A 21519-nucleotide genomic window follows, 5' to 3' on the forward strand; every position below is an offset into this window, starting at 1 on the left:
TGTGTGTGTGGGTACGTGAGTGTGTGTTGGTACATGTGTGCTGGTGTGTGTGTGGGTACGTGTGTGCTTGTGTGTGTGTGTGGGTACGTGTGTGTGAGTGTGTGGGTACATGGGTGTGTGTGAATTGTGTGTGTGGGTACGTGTGTGCTGGTGTATGTGTGTGAGTACGTGTGTGCTGGTGTGTGTGTGGGTACGTGTGTGCTGGTGTGTGTGTGGGTACGTGTGTGGGTATATGTGTGCTGGTGTGTGTGTGTGGGTACGTGTGTGTGTGTGGGTACGTGTGTGCTGGTGTGGGTGTTTGTGTGTGTGTGTGGGTACGTGTGTGCTGGTGTGTGTGTGTGGCTGTGTGCTGGTGTGTGTGTGAACAAAACAAAAGGGAAAATCCAACCAGCAGAACCCACGCGGTGCCTGGAGGAGAAGAGAGAGAGAAGCTGAGTGACTGCTGGGGGTTAAATCCCCTCAGCGTCTCAGGGCCCAGGTGTGCTGAGGAGATCACTGCACCTGCAGGAGAGAGACACAAGGACACGCCCACCAGCCTACACACACGGCACAGATGAGGGACCCGGGCCATCGCAACACTTGTAACTTGAGTCTGAAGATGCAGTCGGAGCCCTGAACTGGCCAGAGAGAAAAATAATGTGTTGATGCCACAACATACAACCCGTTCCCTCAGTTTAATTATTTTGAGGCCACAAGATGTTGAGATACTGTAACTTGCTTGCAGCTTTGGTTAATTTGAGGGAACAAGTTATATCTGGTGGCCCCAAAGTTTGTGTTTCCTGCAGGGACAGGGGGTCGTGGTCTGGACCGGCTCCCTCCATGTTGGGACGTGCCTGTCAGTAATTGAGCAGATGAACGTTTTTGTCTCTGTAGCAGTGTCACGGTGGGAGCTCTCCACCTGTGACGGTGTTCTAACCCACCTGACCCGGGTCAGCAGCTGTGGGCCCCTCCCTTTAGAATTACACCTGTAACAGGACCTCAGTGCTGCCTGATACACGCCGGCCTCAGCGAGCTATGGCCTCAGGAGACGTCAGTGTTGCAGCATCAGTAATTGATTACTTTCTAGAAACTTCCTTGCTTCCAACCCTCCTGAGATACTCACAGGCTGCCGTGTACTTCTACTTCTCTTGTATCTTGATGCCACTGGAACTGATCTGTAGTTTCCTCTTGGGAACAGGTCATTCTGACACAAATACACCTGACACACTCGAACTGATGTTTAAAATGAACGGTACTTCCGTAGGCGTTCAGAGACCATGTGGAAGTGCCGCCATGTGGGTGGAGCCTAAACCTGCTCTTGTGCACGTCTGTCAGCAGAAGCATGACTCCCACTTACAAATAACCGTCTTTGGTTGTTTATCAGCTATAACCTCAATATTAATGCACTTTTATTAAGGATTTGAATGGAGGGCTGAAAACCTCACCATTACGTCACCGTTTACAGCACAAACATGGGGGCGGGGCTTAAACGACCCTGAAACCAAGAAGAGTAAAGCCTTTCTACACCTCAGTGGAGCTCTGACCTCCAGCAGAACCACACACAAACGTGATGAACCCGAACGTTTCTACCGCACTCTTATTGTTGCTGTACTTTAAGGAATCAGACGTCTGGACCAGAATCTCAACACAGGAAGATCTTCTGTTAGTCGAGCGGCTGGGACGAAGACGGCGGTCTGATGAGGTCACTGGTCCACGTGGAATCACAATTTACCTGCAGATGCAGCCTTTGTTTGTGAGCAGAACCTCAATGGGATCATTTTGGTTACGTGGAGCTTTCTGGAAAAATTAAGACATCGATGTCACGTTCTATACTCCACTATGAAGAACAGGAAGAGGTCGGGCCTGTTCCTGATGACATCACTGCACGCCGGCTGCTGTCACGAGACCAAACTCAAGACGTGATGATTGAACCTTTTATTCAAAACAAAACCATTGAGAAAAAAAAAACATGACTGGCTTTTTACAGAAGTCTCTTTTCCTTATTAAAATCTACTGTTGAAACATCAATAAAAATACGTCATCGCATCAACTGAAAGAATAAAACAGGACGTGGCGGTCGACTCGCGTCAGACAGCGACACCTGCAGGCCAGAGCGGGGGCTGGTAGAAGTGCTCGATTCACCCTCGACCAAAGTGACACCAACATCTAAAAATACCAAACCAGTAAGACCCGAGTGAGGAAAGAAGCAGGACCGCAGCAGCTCCCCAGCCCACCAACACCTGGCAGCACGCCGTCGCCGACACGTTTACATCGTCGCAGCCATCATAAAAATGAAGTTTACATATTTTTGGTCACAAACATTAGAATTCACATTCATCCCACAAGTATTACAAACTGCTTTATATACAGAGGAGCCTGACTGACCTCAAAGATTCTGATACAATTTTCTAAACAGCGAGTGGGGTTCTGGTCGTGGCTGCTGGATCAAGAGGTTCCGGTCCGGTGAGAGGTAGGCGGCAGGTTTGGGTCGGTCATCGTGTAGCGGCACTTCACCTCGGCTGTGGTGCCAAAAAGCCACACAAGGTTCATGTATGCCTCATGGTATTACCGTGTGCTTGGCCCCCACCTGGAGGGTTCTACCACAGGTCCAGGTTCTCCATGTTAGCAAAGCCTGGGTCCTGACGCAGCTTCCAGTAGGTTCCATTGAACAGCCAGACCTCCAGGCCGCTCTCATCCACCGCTTTCCTGGAAACGGAGAGGAACCTGTTTACCACCGTTTCAAAGGTAAAGACCGCCTGATGACCACTTGGACCCAGAGGCCACTTCCCTCGCCGTGGGCTCCAAGGTCCCATTCCACCTCCTCTGCTGCTCAGGCAGGCACCAGGCTGCTGGGAGGCCTCCCGCCGGCTACCAGAGCTTCTAACATTCAGGAGGTGACTGATCCCTTCAGCATCAACGTGTCAGTGACCCACTGAGGTGATCCACATGATCCTCAGCGGCTAATAAACCCATTTCATCTCAGTCACACAAACTATCTGGTAAACATGTTGATCAGAGACGCTGCTAGGAGAAGAACGTGTGTGTGTGTGTCAGGTCCCATCACCCGTCTGGGTGATCCGTCAGGGATGCTGTGAAAGGTCAATTGTGTGTCAGTAGTTTCCCGCTGTGGTGCTGCAGAGACGCCACTGTCATCATCACAGCTCAGGTGAGAACAGACAACAAGGTTACCTGCATCATCACCTAGGACGGAGGGGGAGAGAGAGAATCCTCCCCCTATGACTACGTCACTGAGGCACTCCCGAGGTTCCAAAGAACTTCTCACCTGAAGAACCGGGGACTGTGCTCCTCCCCACTCTTGGCCATCTCCTTCCTCCGGTCCCTCTGCTTCTCCTCCACCTCATCCTTCTTTTTATCGGCCTCTGCCACCTTGCCCTCCTCCAGCAGCCTGATGGCGAGAGCAGCAAGGGCTGGTCAACACAGAGGGCGGTGCACCAACCTGAGGTTCTAATGAAGGCTGGTGAGTTACCTCTGGTCTGGCCTGAAGCGCGTGTCTGTAGGCGGGAGAACCTCCCTCAGCTCAGCCAGCAGCTCGTTCTGTTCCCTGGCGTAACGAGAGAAGCCGTAGAACTGGAAGCTGTCGTCGGGCTGCACGTCTGAAAGAGGAACCGAGGGAGAACGTCACAGCCCAGCCTACTGGAGCTAGTCTCCTTAACCCTCAGCACACCATCAAAGCTTCAAACTCAAAGATGGAGCCAAAGCCTAAATCAACCCCAACTACCACGCATGACCTGCTTTACAAACACGGCAGCATCACACATGACCAAGAACACGGGTCGTCCCGGTCCAGTCAGGTGACTAAAACTCACAGTCTGAATGTATAAACGAGTCAAATGGCACGGCAAAGAAAAACAATGCTGAAATGAAGTTCAAAAGCATGGAACTTTAATAATTTGACAGCTTTCTACTGCCATTCAGGTTTGTGGTTGTTGGGTATCAATACATGTCTTTACTCAGACGAGGGGAGCCCCTGGGACAGGGAACCTTCCAGTAAACACGTCTGTCGGCCTGCTGCTTCAAACCCGGTCGTTGGGTATCTCAGGACCAGGGGTGGAAAGTAACGAATTACATTTCTCTCGTTACTGTAATTGAGTAGCTTTTTTGTGTACTTTTTAAAATCTGTAATTTTACTTTTACTTAAGTAATTTTTTTTCAAGCAACAGTACTTCGCTAGCGCGAGCCTCAGCCCAGGTGCACGTCGGTGACGTCAGCTGCTAACCGTGAGACATTGGAGACTAAACGTGTGACACAGAAACTTCAAAAATGAATTCAGCGGAAACGGTTGAAGTTGCTGAGGAGGAAGGCGAAGATGAACAAAACAAAATGAATCCCTGGCCATGTTGGACGGACATTTTTGAGTTCAAGAACAGAGGCGGGAGCAGCTTGGTGATGCAGGGTCAGCTTTGTGATCTGCGTTTAAAAACTCGGCATCAAACCTGCGCGAGCACGTACAGGTAAGTTAACGTTCCGTTAGATCAATCACTCAGTACAGGAGCTAGCATTGCCATTAACTTGGATGTTAGCAATGCTAGCTTACAGGTGGCAAACAGTTTGCCACACACACTCCTACCCCCCACCCCCCAAAGTAACTAAGTAACTTTTACTCTGAGAACATTTTAAGTGAGCTACTTTTTACTTTTACTTGGGTAAATTTTTACACCAGTGCTTTTACTTCTACTTCAGTAAAATTTCATCAAAGTAACAGTACTTCTACTAAAGTAGATTTTTTCTGTACTCCTTCCACCCCTGCTCAGGACTCACTGGGCTTCCAGATGCACTTTGGCGTCGGCAGTGTGTCACAGAATATGCCCTCGTGCCAGAGACCGCCAAAACGATGGACCACCTCTCCGGCCCGGTCCAGAACCACACCCTGGACCTCGTTCTTGCTGTTGTCAGAGCTCCAGTAGCGAGACTAGAGGACAGGGGACAGAGTCAGGACCAGGTCCAGGGGGAGGAGCGAGGAAGACTCCCACCAATGAGTGCCCTGACCTTGACAAAGGTGATCTTGCAGGTGCAGATGTCGCTCTCCTTGTTCCTGATGACCACCTCGCCATAGTGCTCCAGCCAGCGCTGCTGACTCAGCACATTGTGAATGCAGGTCACGGCCTTGTTCCATTCGTAGTGATCGCCGTACCTGCCAGCAGAGTCACAGCGACCCACTTCATCCCTGATACCTTCAAAACTGACCTGGATTATAAATCTAATTAATCTGAATTGAGTGGATTATAATCCAGGCACAGAGGCACAAACCAAACCTGGGTCCACTTCAAGAGGTGCTCACGAGACTCAGGTGCACTTGGAGCAGGTACACATGATACTGCACTGAAAGTACACTAGAGTATTGCCTCCATCGTGTACTCGCTACAGGACAACTGAGCAGGTGTTCAGGGACTGTGCGTACGGTTGGACGGCTCACCTGGGCAGGGTAACGTTGACCAGTCCACTGGAGATGATCTCCACCGACTTCCCCCAAAACTTGTTCTTCCATCTTTGATCTGAGAGCCGACAGACAAACATCATCAGCAGCAGCACCAGGCCACCCGGGTGACCCAGGAGCACCAGGCACTGACTAATCACTGCTCCTACCTTGCCAAAAAGTGAAGTTTTCAGACTCAGCGTGGCAGGCGGAGATGGGTGGATGATGGCTGACCTGGAAACAAACAGCATTAGAGGGATGTTCTAGAGCCAGATGTTCTACAAGCCCCCCCCCCCAACACACAGGTTCTTACCTGCTCGCTAACGAAGTGGAAGCCGCGGTCTTCTCTGAGACTCTCGTAGGTTTCACCCAGAACGGGGTTGAAGGGTTTGTAGCGGTTCCTCCACGAGGCCCAGGCGTATCCAGAGATGGAGAAAGCTGCTACATAAACCTGCCAGTGTCAATGTGTGCAGGCACAGTTTAAGAGAAGAAGAACCTCCGCAGTGTTCCCACTTCCCCATCATTGATACACTGAAAACAACAATGTATAACTGAATAAACTCTGCATTGGATTCACAGTCCCACCCACCATCCTCTCGTACGGGTCATCGGTGTGATTGGCGACGTCCAGCAGCTCGGCGTACTCCAGCTCCTCGCTCAGCCTCTGCAGCAGCGACAGCGGCTCGTTGAGGGCCACAGGCATGGAGACGCGCGACAGGTCTTTGCCAATGTTGTTGTACAGGATGGTCATGATACCAATGTGGCTGTTGTCGGTTCCTGGCGCAGGGAGGGCAGTGCGGCGACCTGAGTGCAGCAACACAAGTCAAACTAAAGTGTCCAAGTGCTTTTGGGGTGAAATCATGTGACACAGATGAGTCAGCACAGGCGAGGCGTTACCGGTGTCTGTGGGCACTGAGCTGGGTTTGTCCGGAGCGGTGCTCAGACTGGCCCGGTACTTGAGGGTGGCGCTGGCTGAGAACAAACAACAGGAAACAGAGTCAGCGGTGCCTCGTTCCAACTAGAAGGATAAGCAGGAGGGGCAAACAGTGGCACGGGGCTCAAACCGGAGGCGTGCGGCCGGTGGAATGTTCGGTGACAGGAAGTTAACACATACCGTGTCCTTCTTCAGGTTCTGAGGTGCTCGTGGTGGTGATGTCACTCAGGCCCGACTCATCCGAAGCCTCCGCCTCTGAAGAGCTCTCGCACACTATCACCTCACTGGCATCAAAGTACATGGACTCGGCCACCGAGGGGGCACGGTGAATGTGGCGGCTCAAAGATGGCGTCCTCTGGTAGGGGGAGGGGAACACGAGTGGTTCAAATCCTCATCACCATCCTTCCCGTGAATGAGAAATGAACACAAGAAGGCTCATGCAAAACACACACACACACACACTACCCTCCACCCCACACACACGCCATGCTGTCCGGCTCTCAGGTGAAGAGTTAATCCCTCGGCTCGACTGGACGACACCGACCGTGTGACGCTGCGCACTCGTCACGCTTCACAATCCAACATGCACTAGCGTGAGCTTGACTGAGACCCGTTTGAGATGTACGATTAAAAGTAAACCAACTTAATGGTGGAAAGTTCAGGAAGGCGCCACATGAAGAAGTAGAGAGAGACAAGCCTTCCTCAAGCTGGGGGGGGGGGGGTACACACCTGGTCCGCACGCACAGTGCAGAAGGATTCCTCAGTAGAGTCAGAGGACAGGGAAAGGGAGTGGACTTTGGTCAGATGAGACTGTATGTCAAGCTACACACACACACACACACACACACACAAACGAGGACAGACCAGCCATGCAAGACACAGGGAGGCGAAACAGAGGGGTGAGAATGAATGATCAGGAAGTCATGCAGGCAGAACAGAGTCCATGTGTGTCTGAGCAGGAGTCAAACTGTCCCAGCAGTTACGACTTTGAGTGATGCAAACTTTTGAAGTCCCATTCTGACTTGCTCCCTCCCCACTGGAGCCTCCACTTCCCATGATGCAACTACTCAGTGGCTGCTTTGATTTTAAAGGCCAGGCTTGTCCGGGAAGACAAAACCACGACTGAGAGGTTCTTACTCTCTTACTGCTACTGGGCAGTACAGCCCAGTACTAATAAGCACCCTCCAAACCAGTTTGCAGGGCTGGTGCTGTTACTGGTCTGATGTGAACATCAGCCAAGCCAGTGGTGAAATACGGCCCTCAGGGAGGATCAGCAGATCCACAGTTTGCTTCTTTTTACTTCTGTACAACATTGAAACGAATAACAATATCCATAAAGCTGGAGGTCACTGGGAAACCAAAATCTGGCAAAGGTTCAACTCCTGGGTGCCTCATCCAGGAGTTGAACGTCAGCGCGGGCTGACAGGCGCAGTGATGCTGGAGTTGGTTCATTAAAGGCTACGCTCACCTCCATCAGCAAAGACACAGAAGTGCAAGAGTGAGAAACTTCATGCAACGGCGAACAGGAAGCGTTAGGTCAGCCTAACAGGAGGAATCGGCTCAGTCTGAGTCAGCGAGGGAGGGGTGACCTGGGGAGCTTCCCATGAAGGCTGCACCTGTGACAGCTTGTCTGTCTCAAACAGCCCAAACCTGCTCAGCAGTTTCACCGCTGAGCGAAGGGTTGGTCTCCTTCCTGTCCCTGCAGGCTGATGCCAAGAGTCGCACCAACGATCAGTGTTTTAAAGTCCTTCTTTGTTTGCTGAGGAAGTCACGTCTGGAAGAGGGAGTGCTGCTGGGTGGGGGGTAGGGTGTGTGGGGGTAGTACCTCAGTCAAGGTGCTGCATAGCGTAGCCAGCTGCTGGGAAGTGTTCTGCCTCATATCGGGGCCGGTCCAGGCCTGCCGCAGTCGCTCTCTCTCCAGGGTCAAAACCTCATGAACAGACTTGAGGGAAGCATGAACTGCAACGCAAAACACAGACGCCGGATCCTCAGTAACTGAGCACCAGTTCACTTCCTGTTGCTGATCCTGGCGAAACATTAGTCATTGCTGCCTGCGAGTGGACGCTGATCACTTCTCAGCAGGGCCGTCATGATCAATTTAGCCTGCAGACTGACGCCATGCATCAGACGAGGTGGATGGTTCGGGTCAGCGGCTGGGAGTTATGATTCATCACTAAACTCCAACATCAGGATGAAACCTCTGTGTTCGTTGCAAGTGTTGAGCCGGCGCCTGCCTACCTCTCTGGGACATCGTGCAAATGTCCTGGTGCAGCTTCTGGGCCTCAGGTGAGGTGACCTGAGGGTTGGACAGCTGTGAGTAGACGTGGTCCGGGATGGACTGAACCGAGCTGAAGTTGGTGCTCAGGTGGCTGGACGTGAACTAGAGGACAGAGGAAGAGAAGCGTGACGACGTATGGGTGCTGCTACTAGAACCCGGCTGGAGGTTCAGATCCTCTCAGGTCTAGAGGGTTAGGACTTTATGACAGTCGTCTGTTTAACCTGATCTCCTAACAATGAGGCTGTCAGTCAGTTGACATCTTTGTGAAATCTAGTCAGAAATGGACAAAACCCTGTTGAGTGTGGTAAAAGCGACCCTGACCGCTTCACCTGGGAGTCGGAGAGGGATCTGAAGGAATCCACTTGAGGAGGAATGATCACGTTCACAAACAAGACCCAAGACACCAAACCAGTAAACAATCCCTACAGTTCCAGTCAGATTACTGGTCACAAGGGTCATGGTGATCAATCAATACCATCTATTATTTTGACCATGCATGTCACACACTACTGGCGATGGATCCTGCTTAAAGCGAATCAGGCTGAAGTTCTCCGGTTCTGGTCCTGCTCGCTACGAGGGTCACTTGACTTCGACGCTTTGATAAACTGGTTTGTCTCCGGAAGTTTGACCCATTCCTGGATTCAGGTGCATGACGGGCTGCTGGTGCGCGAGTGCTGAGGGGTCTTACCATTCCGCCCATGGCTTCCACGCGGGACAACGTCCTGGAGTGGCCGTACCCTTTCCCCGCCTTCTTCTTTGGTTTCTCCAGCGAGAGGTTCTGAAACAGACGGTCACGGCTGAACAGACTTTTCAGATGCAACAGACATCATAGACCGAAGTATGTCTGGAGCGGACCGTCGATCACGAATGTCTCAACACCGACACGCCAGTATTAATGAGACAAGGTCAGATACGCAGTCTCCTCCGATGGCACCGGCGAGGAGTTACACTCACCTGCATGCTGATGCGCATCTCCAGGTCAGTGTTTGTGACTGGGAATCCTCCCTCCATCCAGGTGAGCTTCTGGATGAGCCGGGCGAGTTCCGTCAGCTCGGTCTGACAGCGGGCCAGGTCTGCCAGACAAACAATCAGCGTTAGGCCGTGTCTGAGACGCCACATCAGGCCGGAGGTGCGCTAGCTTACACAGTCCTGATATTTAGAGTACAGAGACACTGCTCACCATTGGAGGTGGCGTCAATGTCATGCGTCTGCTGCAGCCACGCCGACACCTTGCTGGTCACGCCTGGGTGGGAGTCAACAGCCGGGGCGGGGCTTGCCAGCTCTGACTGGAACACTGAGGCTGAGCTGGAATACTGAGGCAGCTGTGGAGTCGCAGCACATCATCAGGAAACGACAAACACACAGATTCAACCTGCATCGTGTGATAAACACCAGAACGAGAGGGTCGAACACCATCAGCGAGATCCGCTGCGATCCTGGTGATTACGGAGGCTTCCCATCACGAATCCCACATCTCCCAACACGGGCATCCAGATTAAATCCTCATTTCCTTTTACTGATTTGAGTCAAACCAAATTTAAGATAGAAACCATAAATATAAAAGAGTTCACAGCCTCTTTCCACGTTTTTCCTGTGAACCAACAGCGTCCGTGGCGAGCAGCGTGGGCGCGGCCTCGGAGGGCAACAATCACTGTCTGAGGTTTTCTATATTTGGAGTACACACGAGTTCTAAAGACCGTTTCCTCTTCCTGAGTTTTTTTTGTCCAGTTTGGACGGATGGAGTCGACAAAAATTCGTTCACGATGTTTGATCCCAACATTCTTATATCCCAGGTGTGTACTGACTGTGGTTCTGGTTCTCTGAGGGAGACCAGACACAGGCGGCCCACTCTGGCCCAGGGAGAGAGCATGAAGGACCCCGCGATGGACACTCATGGCCTCGTTCTTCCTGTACACGCGGTGGGCGCACAGCTTGGTCAGCCAGATGTAGAAGAGATCGTGGCTCTTTGCCTGGGAGGGTGGAGGAAGAGAGAATCGAGCAGAACATCAGAGTTTATCACAGACATGAGAGTGAAAGGGCGACTTCACTCTCAGACATTATGAGTAGTACTTGTTCATAGTAGTAGTAGTACTAGTGAAACTTTAATCAGGAGCAGCGGGTGATCAGCTGCTGAGGGCAGGTTACCATGAGGTGGTAGAGGTTGTCTCCCGCGTCCAGGTCGATACGTTTGGACTTCTTGTTGATGGACATCACAGCCAGACTGACGTCCAGAGAGCCGTGGAGCTTCCCTCTCTGGATCTACAACACACACGTTTACCATGAAGTCTGACTGATGTAGGGGGACGCACACGGCGGCGCCACCTTGTGCATCTGCCCGTTACTTCCCATCAGCCGTGGTAAGAGACAGTGATGAGCTGGTGAGGTGTGAACAAAGCTAGGCTGACAAACAGGGCAGGTGATTTACACCAAGAAAATCCTGCAGTTACCTGTCCACCAGAGTAATGAGGTAGGGGATTACTTTTGACAGGAGTAACAACCCCCACCAGTACCAGCTGAGTCTGAGGGAAAGCTTAAGACGTTTTTCCTGCTGACTTACATCCTGCTGCGTCTTGGAGTACCTGAGGATTCCCTTCTCCAGCAGGAAGTATCTCTGAAAGGAGCAAATCACAGGGAAGTATGGGAGACACACACGATAGAGACACACACACACACACACACACGCACACGTGACAGAAAGACAGACAGAACCCACACACCCACCTTGTGCCAGCCCTTCAGCGGGTATTTCCTCCTCTTCATCAGGTAGCCTTCACAGATCCCAGGAATGCTGAGGTCCAGAGAGGAGCCGGGGACGGAGCTCTGTTCCAGCTGCTGCAAGTCGTCCATCACCTCCCAGTGACGAGACTGGAGGAGGACACAGGTGGGTTATGACCAGCAGCTCAGAGTTCATCCCAGCCTGCTGGTTTGATGTCTGGCAGCTAACGATAGCATCGCGGCACGGCGGTATCAGTTCTACGGCCCACATTTACACCAGCTCACGTTTACTCAAGTGTCTTTGCTCATCAGCTGTTGTCAAAAACTGAGGAAAAACAGCCGTCAATAAGATTTACAGGTTTTTAAATTTACAAAATGGACGTTTACATTTTCTCAATATGCAATAGGGACCCTCCAAACCAGTTTGCAGGGCTGGTGCTGTTACTGGTCTGATGTGAACATCAGCCAAACCAGTGGTGAAATACGGCCCTCAGGGAGGATCAGCAGATCCACAGTTTGCTTCTTTTTACTTCTGTACAACATTGAAACGAATAAAAATACCCATAAAGCTGGAGGTCACTGGGAAACCAAAATCTGGCAAAGGTTCAACTCCTGGGTGCCTCATCCAGGAGTTGAACTGCCTGAGTTTGGGGCGCGGGCTGACAGGCGCGGTGATGCTGGAGTTGGTTCATTAAAGGCTACGCTCATCTCCATCAGCAAAGACACAGAAGTGCAAGAGTGAGAAACAAGAACTCCAGGAGTGAGTTCAGCCCAAGACCGACCTGCTTGCCGTACTTGGAGGAGCCGGTGCTGCTGCTCCGTGAGTGACCTGGCTTGAAAACACTGGCAGGGGATTTGTCAACGCCGGCTATCAGTGACTGGTTACTGCTCAGTGGGGGCGGGCACACCTGAGGGTCCATCGGAGCGATGCAGTGAGGAAAGCGTTGCATGAAGCGAGAGGTCGACCTTCAGGGCAGGCGGATCATGGCCAGGTAAACAGCACTGCAACACACAGGTAAGCAGTGAGGAGGGTTGAGTTACACCTGCGTTACCTGGGGGGGGGGGGGGGGGGGGGGTCCACAGCTGGTAGGCAGGATATTGCAAATCTAGAAAAGATTGACAAGACTAAACTCCCAACCTGACCGAACAAGGGTAATCTGGACCAGACGGGACCAGACAGAACCAAACTAGCCCAGACGGGACCAGACAGAACCAAACTAGCCCAGACGGGACCAGACAGAACCAAACTAGCCCAGACGGGACCAAACTAGACCAGACAGAACCAAACTAGACCAGACAGAACCAAACTAGACCAGACAGGACCAGACAGAACCAAACTAACCCAGACAGGACCAGACAGAACCAAACTAACCCAGACAGGACCAGACAGAACCAAACTAACCCAGACAGGACCAGACAGAACCAAACTAACCCAGACAGGACCAGACAGGACCAAACTCGACCAGACAGGACCAGACAGGACTAAACTAGACCAGACAGAACTAAACTAGACCAGACAGAACCAAACAGGACCAAACTAGACCAGACAGGACCAGACAGGACCAAACTAGACCAGACAGGACCAGACAGGACCAAACTAGACCAGACAGAACTAAACTAGACCAGACAGAACCAAACTAGCCCAGACGGGACCAGACAGAACCAAACTAGCCCAGACGGGACCAGACAGAACCAAACTAGCCCAGACGGGACCAAACTAGACCAGACAGAACTAAACTAGACCAGACAGAACCAAACTAACCCAGACAGGACCAGACAGGACCAAACTAGACCAGACAGGACCAGACAGGACTAAACTAGACCAGACAGGACTAAACTAGACCAGACAGGACTAAACTAGACCAGACAGAACCAAACTAACCCAGACAGGACCAAACTAGACCAGACAGGACCAGACAGAACCAAACTAACCCAGACAGGACTAAACTAGACCAGACGGGACCAGACAGAACCAAACTAACCCAGACAGGACTAAACTAGACCAGACAGGACCAGACAGGACCAAACTAGACCAGACAGGACTAAACTAGACCAGACAGGACTAAACTAGACCAGACAGAACCAAACTAACCCAGACAGGACCAAACTAGACCAGACAGGACCAGACAGAACCAAACTAACCCAGACAGGACTAAACTAGACCAGACGGGACCAGACAGAACCAAACTAGACCAGACGGGACCAGACAGAACCAAACTAGACCAGACGGGACCAGACAGAACCAAACTAGACCAGACGGGACCAGACAGAACCAAACTAGACCAGACGGGACCAGACAGAACCAAACTAACCCAGACGGGACCAGACAGGACCAAACTAGACCAGACAGGACTAAACTAGACCAGACAGAACTAAACTAGACCAGACAGAACTAAACTAGACCAGACAGAACTAAACTAGACCAGACAGAACCAAACTAACCCAGACAGGACCAAACTAGACCAGACAGGACCAGACAGAACCAAACTAACCCAGACAGGACTAAACTAGACCAGACGGGACCAGACAGAACCAAACTAGACCAGACGGGACCAGACAGAACCAAACTAGACCAGACGGGACCAGACAGAACCAAACTAGACCAGACGGGACCAGACAGAACCAAACTAACCCAGACGGGACCAGACAGGACCAAACTAGACCAGACAGGACTAAACTAGACCAGACAGAACTAAACTAGACCAGACAGAACCAAACTAACCCAGACAGGACCAAACTAGACCAGACAGGACCAGACAGAACCAAACTAACCCAGACAGGACTAAACTAGACCAGACGGGACCAGACAGAACCAAACTAGACCAGACGGGACCAGACAGAACCAAACTAGACCAGACGGGACCAGACAGAACCAAACTAGACCAGACGGGACCAGACAGAACCAAACTAGACCAGACGGGACCAGACAGAACCAAACTAGACCAGACGGGACCAGACAGAACCAAACTAACCCAGACAGGACCAGACAGAACCAAACTAGACCAGACAGGACTAAACTAGACCAGACAGGACTAAACTAGACCAGACAGGACCAAACTAGACAAAAATAAAAAGTAACGTCATCTAGACTCAACACGACCAAACTGAACTAAACCATACTAGCCTGACCTCTAGAGGTTCTCGATGTGCTCTAGAAGAGGTCGACATGTCAGGACCGCGTGATGTGGTTCCACCTGAGAATGTTCTCTGAGCTGAACGTGTGAATCATTGGTGTGGATCTGAAGAAACGTGATGTTGGAGGGAAAACTAAAGCCGCACGGCTGCACTCCTCACTCGTCCATCTGAAAAGTTACCGAGGTTCTAAGACTCAGAGTGAATGATCGGACGCTAGTAGCGACCAACACCAGAGGCCCCACCCACAAACACTCCAACCACAGGTGCTGTCCCTGAAGCACTCCTGGCTCCATACACTGACCGCGTACGGCATCCCTGACACTGGCAGTTTGATGACACTTCTCACAACTCGCCACCGGATCAGGCGGCGCCTTCTAAAACACCAATACTTTGGTAAGTGGCTGCAGGCGTGGACCGCCGAGAGAGAGAGAGACGACAAAGTAAAGTGAGGCTCAGCGCTGCAGGAAGTTTGAGGAATGTAGTCAGCAGGTGAATCTGGCAGCCAACACTTGGATCAACTGATTGGTCGATGCATGACAAAAACAAACAAGATGCAGGTTATCAGGACATCAAGGTTCCAAAACCCCGTGAACAAAGTTCCGACTTAAACTGAGGCCTTTTGATCAAATCCTTCACGGGTTTCTCGAGAATATTTTAACGTGTCTCATTTCCTGTTTACATGACACAGTAACACACACACACACACGTCTCCTTCAACAGGAGAGAAGCCTGAAGACGGAAAAGTTTGTTGAAATTCCAGTCTGAAGCTTGCCTGATCACCTGACGGTGCGTTCAAAGACCGAGGGAGGTTTGTTCCCCTCCAGCTGGGGCGACTGTCCTGATCGCAGGACCGCCTGGAATATTTCCACTTGGTAAAACTCGTTTCTCATCAGTGCAAGCGCATTACGCTACAATCAAAACAGTATTTTTACTTTTTTCCAGTATTTAGAAAATACTCCCAGAAACTACTGTGTGACAAGCAGTACAAGTACATGAACCTTCAAACTCGTGTAAACTTGGTTTGTCCTGATCCGACTGGCTTTTCCTCCATGTGACTGAGTCACACAGGTTCAGTCCCTCCAGTCCCTCTCACGCACGCCGTCAGCAGGCCCCTTGAAGCCTCTGACCACTTCCTCTTTACCCCATCAACATTTTCAGACTGAGACCTAACAGCAGCGATGAAAAGTAAAGTTTACCTGCAGGAAACGCGTCCGCAACTCCTTAAAAATGTTCACTTTCAAACTCTGTACGATGTAAAATACTCTGAAGTGAAGAATGGCGGCGTGAACGACAGAGCGAGCCAGTTGGCCCCCAGTAGAGCTGCGCTGACTCACTGGGAGCCAGTAACACCTCAGACACACCTGTTTGGACCTGAAGTCTCGGTGCTTCCCCAGCCTGAAAGAAACGATCCGACTTCCTCTCCAGCGAGTGAAAGTGGAGCTGCAACCACCAGGTCTCCTCAACGCTTCCCTCCACTAACTCACTCAGGGGCCTCTGACAGCTGCTCGGTGAGAGACTGCAAGCGCCGCCACGCCCGCCTGACTGAGGCTGTGCTGGTCTGACGGGTGCATATCAAAGAGCCGCGGGTATCTGGGCGGAGCTGAAAGCGGCCTGACACACTCGACCTGACCCAACTGGCCCGCCGGCTCTGTCATCACCACAGCCAGCAGATCCACCGCAGATACTGACAGGAGGCGCGCGACTGCAGTCTCCTGCAGTCAGGACCCATTCTACCCGAGACCGCACGCCACTGCGCATCACAGCTGCAGCAGATTATGGTGGCTGCAGCAGAGGCGGGGACTCTTAGTCCCAAATATTTATCATCATTTGATATTTTATATTTGTACGCCAACCCAGGCCAAGAGCGGAGGCATCGGGATGTTCCAGAGGGTTTGGAGAACTGGGATGACTTCTGTTGGGTACTGCAAGCTAACTGGAGATTAGGGATTGGTTCTCGTGCTGGCACCTCAGACTGGGCGATACTGGTGGTGGTCATTAGTCAGAACTATGTTCACATCTGTAGCTGCTCACTTTTGGTTTCTTCATCTCTGCTGATATTATGATGTGAAAATGAAGTGTAAGTACATCAGTACAGGCTCTTCCTACGGTTCCTGAAAAAAACAACTTTGTTTATTCACGTGTGTTTGTCAGTACTCAAATATAAAACTGGTTTTTACACCAATACTGGTGACATGGGTAAACATCAGCAAAATCAGATATAAAATATCAGCCTAGTGATCATCCCAGAGGGAACGTCGCCGTCCGGGTTGGCAGGAAGAACGCGGCGTGCACCACCACAACAGTCCACTTCAGATAATCAACACAGTTGTCTCCTGACAAACACTCCGCCTCTGGAGGCCGTATTGTGATACGAGGGTGAGTTCTGGATTACAGCTGCTGAGCCGGCCACATCTGGCGGCTCCTGCCTCCAGGGAGTTTGGGGACGATCAAGGAACACGAGAAACGCCGTGTTGGTTCGTCGCTGGTTTGTTCCCACTCCATCCTGCATAAATTGAGCTGCTGCTGAAATATTCACTCAGCAAATCAGGGCCATCGATCACTGGCGCAGCCCCGCGTTAACAACCGCCTGGTACTGTGGCGTCTAACTGGGTCAGTAGGTGACCGCGGGCTGGAGAGCCGTGGGTCGCCTGGAGCTGCACAATTAGCAGAAATGTTTAAAATAACTTATCAACTAGGAAACGAGCCAGTACATAAAAAGTGAAAATCCCAGAAATGTCAAGAATTCCCAAGTTCATAAATGCAAAAAAACAAAACTTGCCAGAGGCCAAAATACCACAAACTCAACAGAAAGACACTGAAAATACTCCATCCTCCGTGGTACTGCATGACCCTGCAGGCCAGAGGAGCAGCAGGGCCGCTCAACACTCCCAGCAGGCTTTGCTGATGCATCATGATCATTTGAACGCACATCCTTGCCACACAGCGACAACACGATTGTTGTGTTGCTGACATGCTCTTATATGGAAGCGTGACACACGCTCAGGCTGGGCAGGAAACAAAGACCCTTATTAGGAGAGGCAGGGGCCGGGTTTGCAACATCAGGATGTCTGGAGGGTGGAAGGAAGGTTGTCCAAGCCCTCATTTGAAACATTTAACCACTTCATTCACGCCAACACTCCTCACCGTGACAGCGAGTGGCGCTCGACCTGAAGCCTCCTTCCAATCACAGCATTAACAATCCACCTGCAGTCGCGGTGACTGGACGTCTTGCCGCTGCATGAGCACGCAAACCTAACTTCAGAGTTGTCATAGGAACCGGCATCAACTGGAAACGGAATATTGCTGGTTGAGGTCTGAAAAATACCCTGCGAATGAAAGCCAAGCCAAATGTTTGTCGGCCCACAGCTCCCATTGGGACATGCAGCAACGCTGAGAGGACGCAGGTGAAAGGCGGCGTGTCGTGACACGGCCACCACATCAGTGCTGCCACTTCAGTGACATCAACGTGGCGGCCGCGGTTTCATCGGTCATCGTTAATAAGAAACAAATCTGATTTATGGGCTTTAAAAAGTTCTTCAAGTAAAGAAAGGAAAGGTTTTCAAATTCAAAATGTTGCCACACATTTTCACTGCACAAAATAGGAGTTTCATATAAATTTGATGATGTCAGTAAATATTAGAGGCTCCCAGCTAATCTGCATTAATCTGCAGGTGTCAAACCGCAGGATGGTGCAACATTCAGAACGTATCAAACAAATTTAAACATCGTGGTGCAGATTCAGATCTGCAGACTTCAAGGAGTCCAATCTGATCCTATCGCAGTTAAAGTAGCACAGATTTGTTGGACAGGGTGGAGGCCTCATCCAAGAATGAAAGGACTTAGACGAACCACCTCTAGTTTTCCTTCGTCTCTTGATCTTGAATTAGTGAAGGGGCCACGCATCCACCCGGGGGGGGTGTCACCCACCTGCCCGAGACAAATACCTGCCAGGTAACGTCAGGTCCTCGGTACGACTCCTCTATGCTGAGGAAGCCAGCAGGTATGCGGTCCTGCCAGCGAGAGGATTATCTAACAGATCACCGGCCTGTAGCGGAACATTCCTGGCAGGGTTCAAGGTGCTCGCACATAAGAGCTTTGGAACCCAGGTGTCATCACACGGACCTCCATGGTCCAACTAGACCTGGTTCCAACAGCTCCTAGCATGCTACACTGATCCTGGACTGCCAGGCGACCCGCTTCACATCTGGAGCTGAAACTTCTACGATGGCGAGTCAAGACCCAGCCAGCGGATGCAAGCTGGGTTCTGGTCTCTGAAGGAGAAGCAGGAATGTGGTGTCCTATCACATCTACTGACACCCGACAGACTGGTTCCTTTGCACCCACCATCTTCCACGCCCTCAGTGCCTCCAGGAATGTGCCAGAACCACATGTGGCTGAGGTAACACTGTTTACACTCCAGGGACATCAAGTGCGTCGCACTGCGCACTGATCCACTGATATCAGGGCAGGCACTGGCAGAACCTCCCCCCACAGCCGACGACCCAGAAGGGAAACGTTAAGAGCTGCGGCGCCGGCGTGCCTCTGGCTCCAGGCTTGGCCCGGGACACGCCAGCGTGTACTACGTGTTGGAGTACGCAAATTCTACTTGAAAATTTTAAATCGAGCTGAAAAACAACTTGCAGTGAATTTGCAGTTCTCCATGGTTACTGGTCAAACTGGATGCTAGCAAACGGAATTCTGTCCCATTATTCTGACTAAATGTTTGTGCTGTGATTTCAGAAGGTTCTGTAGGAACGCCGCCGCCGCAGCAACGCAGTAGTTATATGACACCACCGTGACATGCAAAGCCGCACTGAGTGAGAACTTTCATCAAGTCGCCCGTCTGACCACATGACAACCCAGAGGGTCCCTGACTGACGGCTGCTGCCCCTCTGGAGGCGCTGGCAGGCTCAGACGCACCAGATGGTACCTGGTTCCTGACCATCAGGCCAGAGTCAGAGGTCAGAGTGCCGTTGCAGCTCAAACTGCATCCTTTATTTGAGGCTGATGCATCTAAAGAACCACACAAAGCGGCCGAGCAGCTCAGCATCAACCTCAGGAAAAAACTCGTCACATCTCAACCGGCTGTTCAGTGGAAGAGAAAAATGACGTTAAGTACCAGCCACAATTAGAACCATTCCCAGCTTCACCTGAGGCTGGCCAGCAGGTGGATGCATTGGTGGGGTAGCTGAAACACTGATTGGTTCCTTTATTCAGGTAAGACGTGACGTCATCCAGACATCAGGCAGGGTGCATGGAAGAATGAACCAGCACATGACAACAGAACCAGCACATGACAAGTGAACCAGCACCGACAAGTGAACCAGCACCAACAAGAAGCTCCACCTTCCTAGAGTATAAAGCAGGTTCCGTGTCTCTAACGTGCCTCTGCCGGACCGAACCTGTCCCAGGGTCCTGCTGGAGATCGGTTCCGTGAGAAGGCTTGCAGCCATCGGCAGACTCGAGGCTGGACGTCAGCCTCCGTGTTTGAGTCACGAATGCGTCCAACCTGGCGGCACCGTGACGATGGAACAACAGAAGCCAAAGAAAAACGTAGAACTTCACAACAAAACGTCGAGGAAACCACGGACGAAAACAAGTGGAGGTATTCGTTTTCATGACGTCATTACTCTCAAATCAATTAGTCTCACGCGGAGATCAGACGCCAGGCGTGCGTGACTCAACAGGTGGCTCGCGGGACGTCGCCGAACGACGTTTACAAACTTTTTTCGTCCTGAGAAGACGAATCACCGTCAGCGGAAGCACTCGAGCCCACCGACAGAAGCTAGAACGGAGAGAAGCTGAGAGCCACGCGTGCGGACGCTCGTGGCGGCGGAGCTCCGACTCACCTGTGCGGCGTCTGGTGCGAGGCGGCGTCCTGCCAGAGTGGCGCAGCTTCTAAACCTGCTGCAGATTGGACAGGTGCATCATGGGAGCGGCCACCTTGTGTTCTCGTTAACGCCTTGATTTCTGGAATATTAGGAACGCCTTCGCGGTGAATGACGTCAGCAAAAGTGAAAGAAGGTGAACTGATTTCTGTTCGTCCTCTGATGAAGATGAGGTCTCAGAGGGAGGAAGTGATGTCAGAACGGCCTTCAACATCATTCTACCTCGGTGTGTGCGGGTAGTGGCACCTCTCTTCTACAGGTAGATGTCTTTCTAATGACTCAGGTGTGACGTCCTACGATAATAACCGTGAGAAGAGAAAGCAGAAGGAAGAGTTGCTCGTCAGACCTGGGAGAGCAGGATTCCTCCTCCGTGCTCCAGACGTCTTCATCTTTGCTGGTAAGAAGCTTGGAGACATCACTTCATCAGAGGACTCTCCAGGGGGAGGGGCCACGTCTCCAGGCTGGACCCCCAGTCAGAGCTGCTCCGAACACTCCGAGAAGATAGAGGGGCCCTGCTGGAGCTGCTTCCTCGACGCAAGGACTCATGACAGAGATGGATGGATGAGGGATGGGTGGATGAGTGTTGGTTGGATGGATGGATGGACGGATGAGGGATGGGTGGATGAATGGATGAGGGATGGGTGGATGAGTGATGGGTGGATGAGTGATGGTTGGATGGATGAGTGATGGTTGGATGGATGTGGGATGGGTGGATGGATGTGGGATGGGTGGATGAGTGATGGGTGGATGGATGAGTGATGGTTGGATGGATGTGGGATGGGTGGATGAGTGATGGTTGGATGGATGAGGAATGGATGGATGGATGAGGGATGGGTGGATGAGTGATGGTTGGATGGATGAGGAATGGATGGATGGATGAGGGATGGGTTGAGGAGTGGATGAGGGATGGGTGGATGAGGGATGAGTGGATGGATGTGGGATGGGTGGATGGATTGATGATGGACAGATGGATGGATGGGTGGGTGATGGATGATGGGCGGAGTTCGGAGGCTGACGGGCTCCTGCAGAAGCTTGTGGTGTTGGTCTGTGTGTCTGAAAGCAAGCGTTGAACTCTGCTCTGGAGCTCCCCCGGTGGTGAAGCTCTGGGAGTGCAGGCGCTCCTCCATGTTGGCAGCTCATCCACCAGCACCTTGAG

The 21519-nt window shown here is 51.6% G+C and overlaps 1 protein-coding gene across 3 annotated transcripts; it reads right to left on the minus strand.

The window, feature by feature from the left end:
* Positions 1-1899: 1899 nt before the first annotated feature.
* On the minus strand, positions 1900-20450 carry LOC147245634 (oxysterol-binding protein-related protein 7-like). Of its 3 annotated transcripts, none has more exons than XM_086184197.1 (23): positions 20325-20450; positions 12123-12342; positions 11347-11490; positions 11183-11236; positions 10771-10884; positions 10431-10595; positions 9806-9947; positions 9580-9698; positions 9314-9403; positions 8586-8727; positions 8173-8306; positions 7077-7169; positions 6528-6702; positions 6311-6385; positions 6003-6217; positions 5727-5864; positions 5584-5647; positions 5414-5492; positions 4987-5131; positions 4759-4909; positions 3467-3593; positions 3263-3385; positions 1900-2685 (listed from the first exon to the last, which is right to left on the minus strand). In XM_086184197.1, exons 2-23 carry the CDS (start codon positions 12288-12290, stop codon positions 2577-2579), a joined length of 2766 nt encoding a protein of 921 aa, XP_086040323.1. In that variant the 5' UTR covers positions 12291-12342; positions 20325-20450; the 3' UTR covers positions 1900-2576. The 3 variants fall into 3 exon arrangements, with proteins under 3 accessions (XP_086040323.1, XP_086040322.1, XP_086040324.1); XM_086184196.1 differs by lacking the exon at positions 20325-20450 and adding an exon at positions 15837-16024; XM_086184198.1 differs by lacking the exons at positions 7077-7169; positions 20325-20450 and adding an exon at positions 15837-16024.
* Positions 20451-21519: the final 1069 nt, after the last annotated feature.

This window comes from Aulostomus chinensis, chromosome 18, assembly GCF_037954235.1.
Source record: "Aulostomus chinensis isolate RoL2024-O1b breed Wild chromosome 18, RoL_Achi_v1.0, whole genome shotgun sequence".
Lineage (NCBI taxonomy): Eukaryota > Metazoa > Chordata > Actinopteri > Syngnathiformes > Aulostomidae > Aulostomus > Aulostomus chinensis.

Excerpts from the sequence above, each read along its gene's own strand:
- LOC147245634 (XM_086184197.1), bottom strand. The coding sequence starts at position 12,290 with ATGCAACGCTTTCCTCACTGCATCGCTCCGATGGACCCTCAGGTGTGC. Across the intron at positions 4,910-4,986 it reads GCAAGATCACCTTTGTCAAG|TCTCGCTACTGGAGCTCTGA; the intron begins GTCAGGGCACTC and ends CCTGTCCTCTAG. Across the intron at positions 3,386-3,466 it reads CGCTTCAGGCCAGACCAGAG|GCTGCTGGAGGAGGGCAAGG; the intron begins GTAACTCACCAG and ends TCTCGCCATCAG.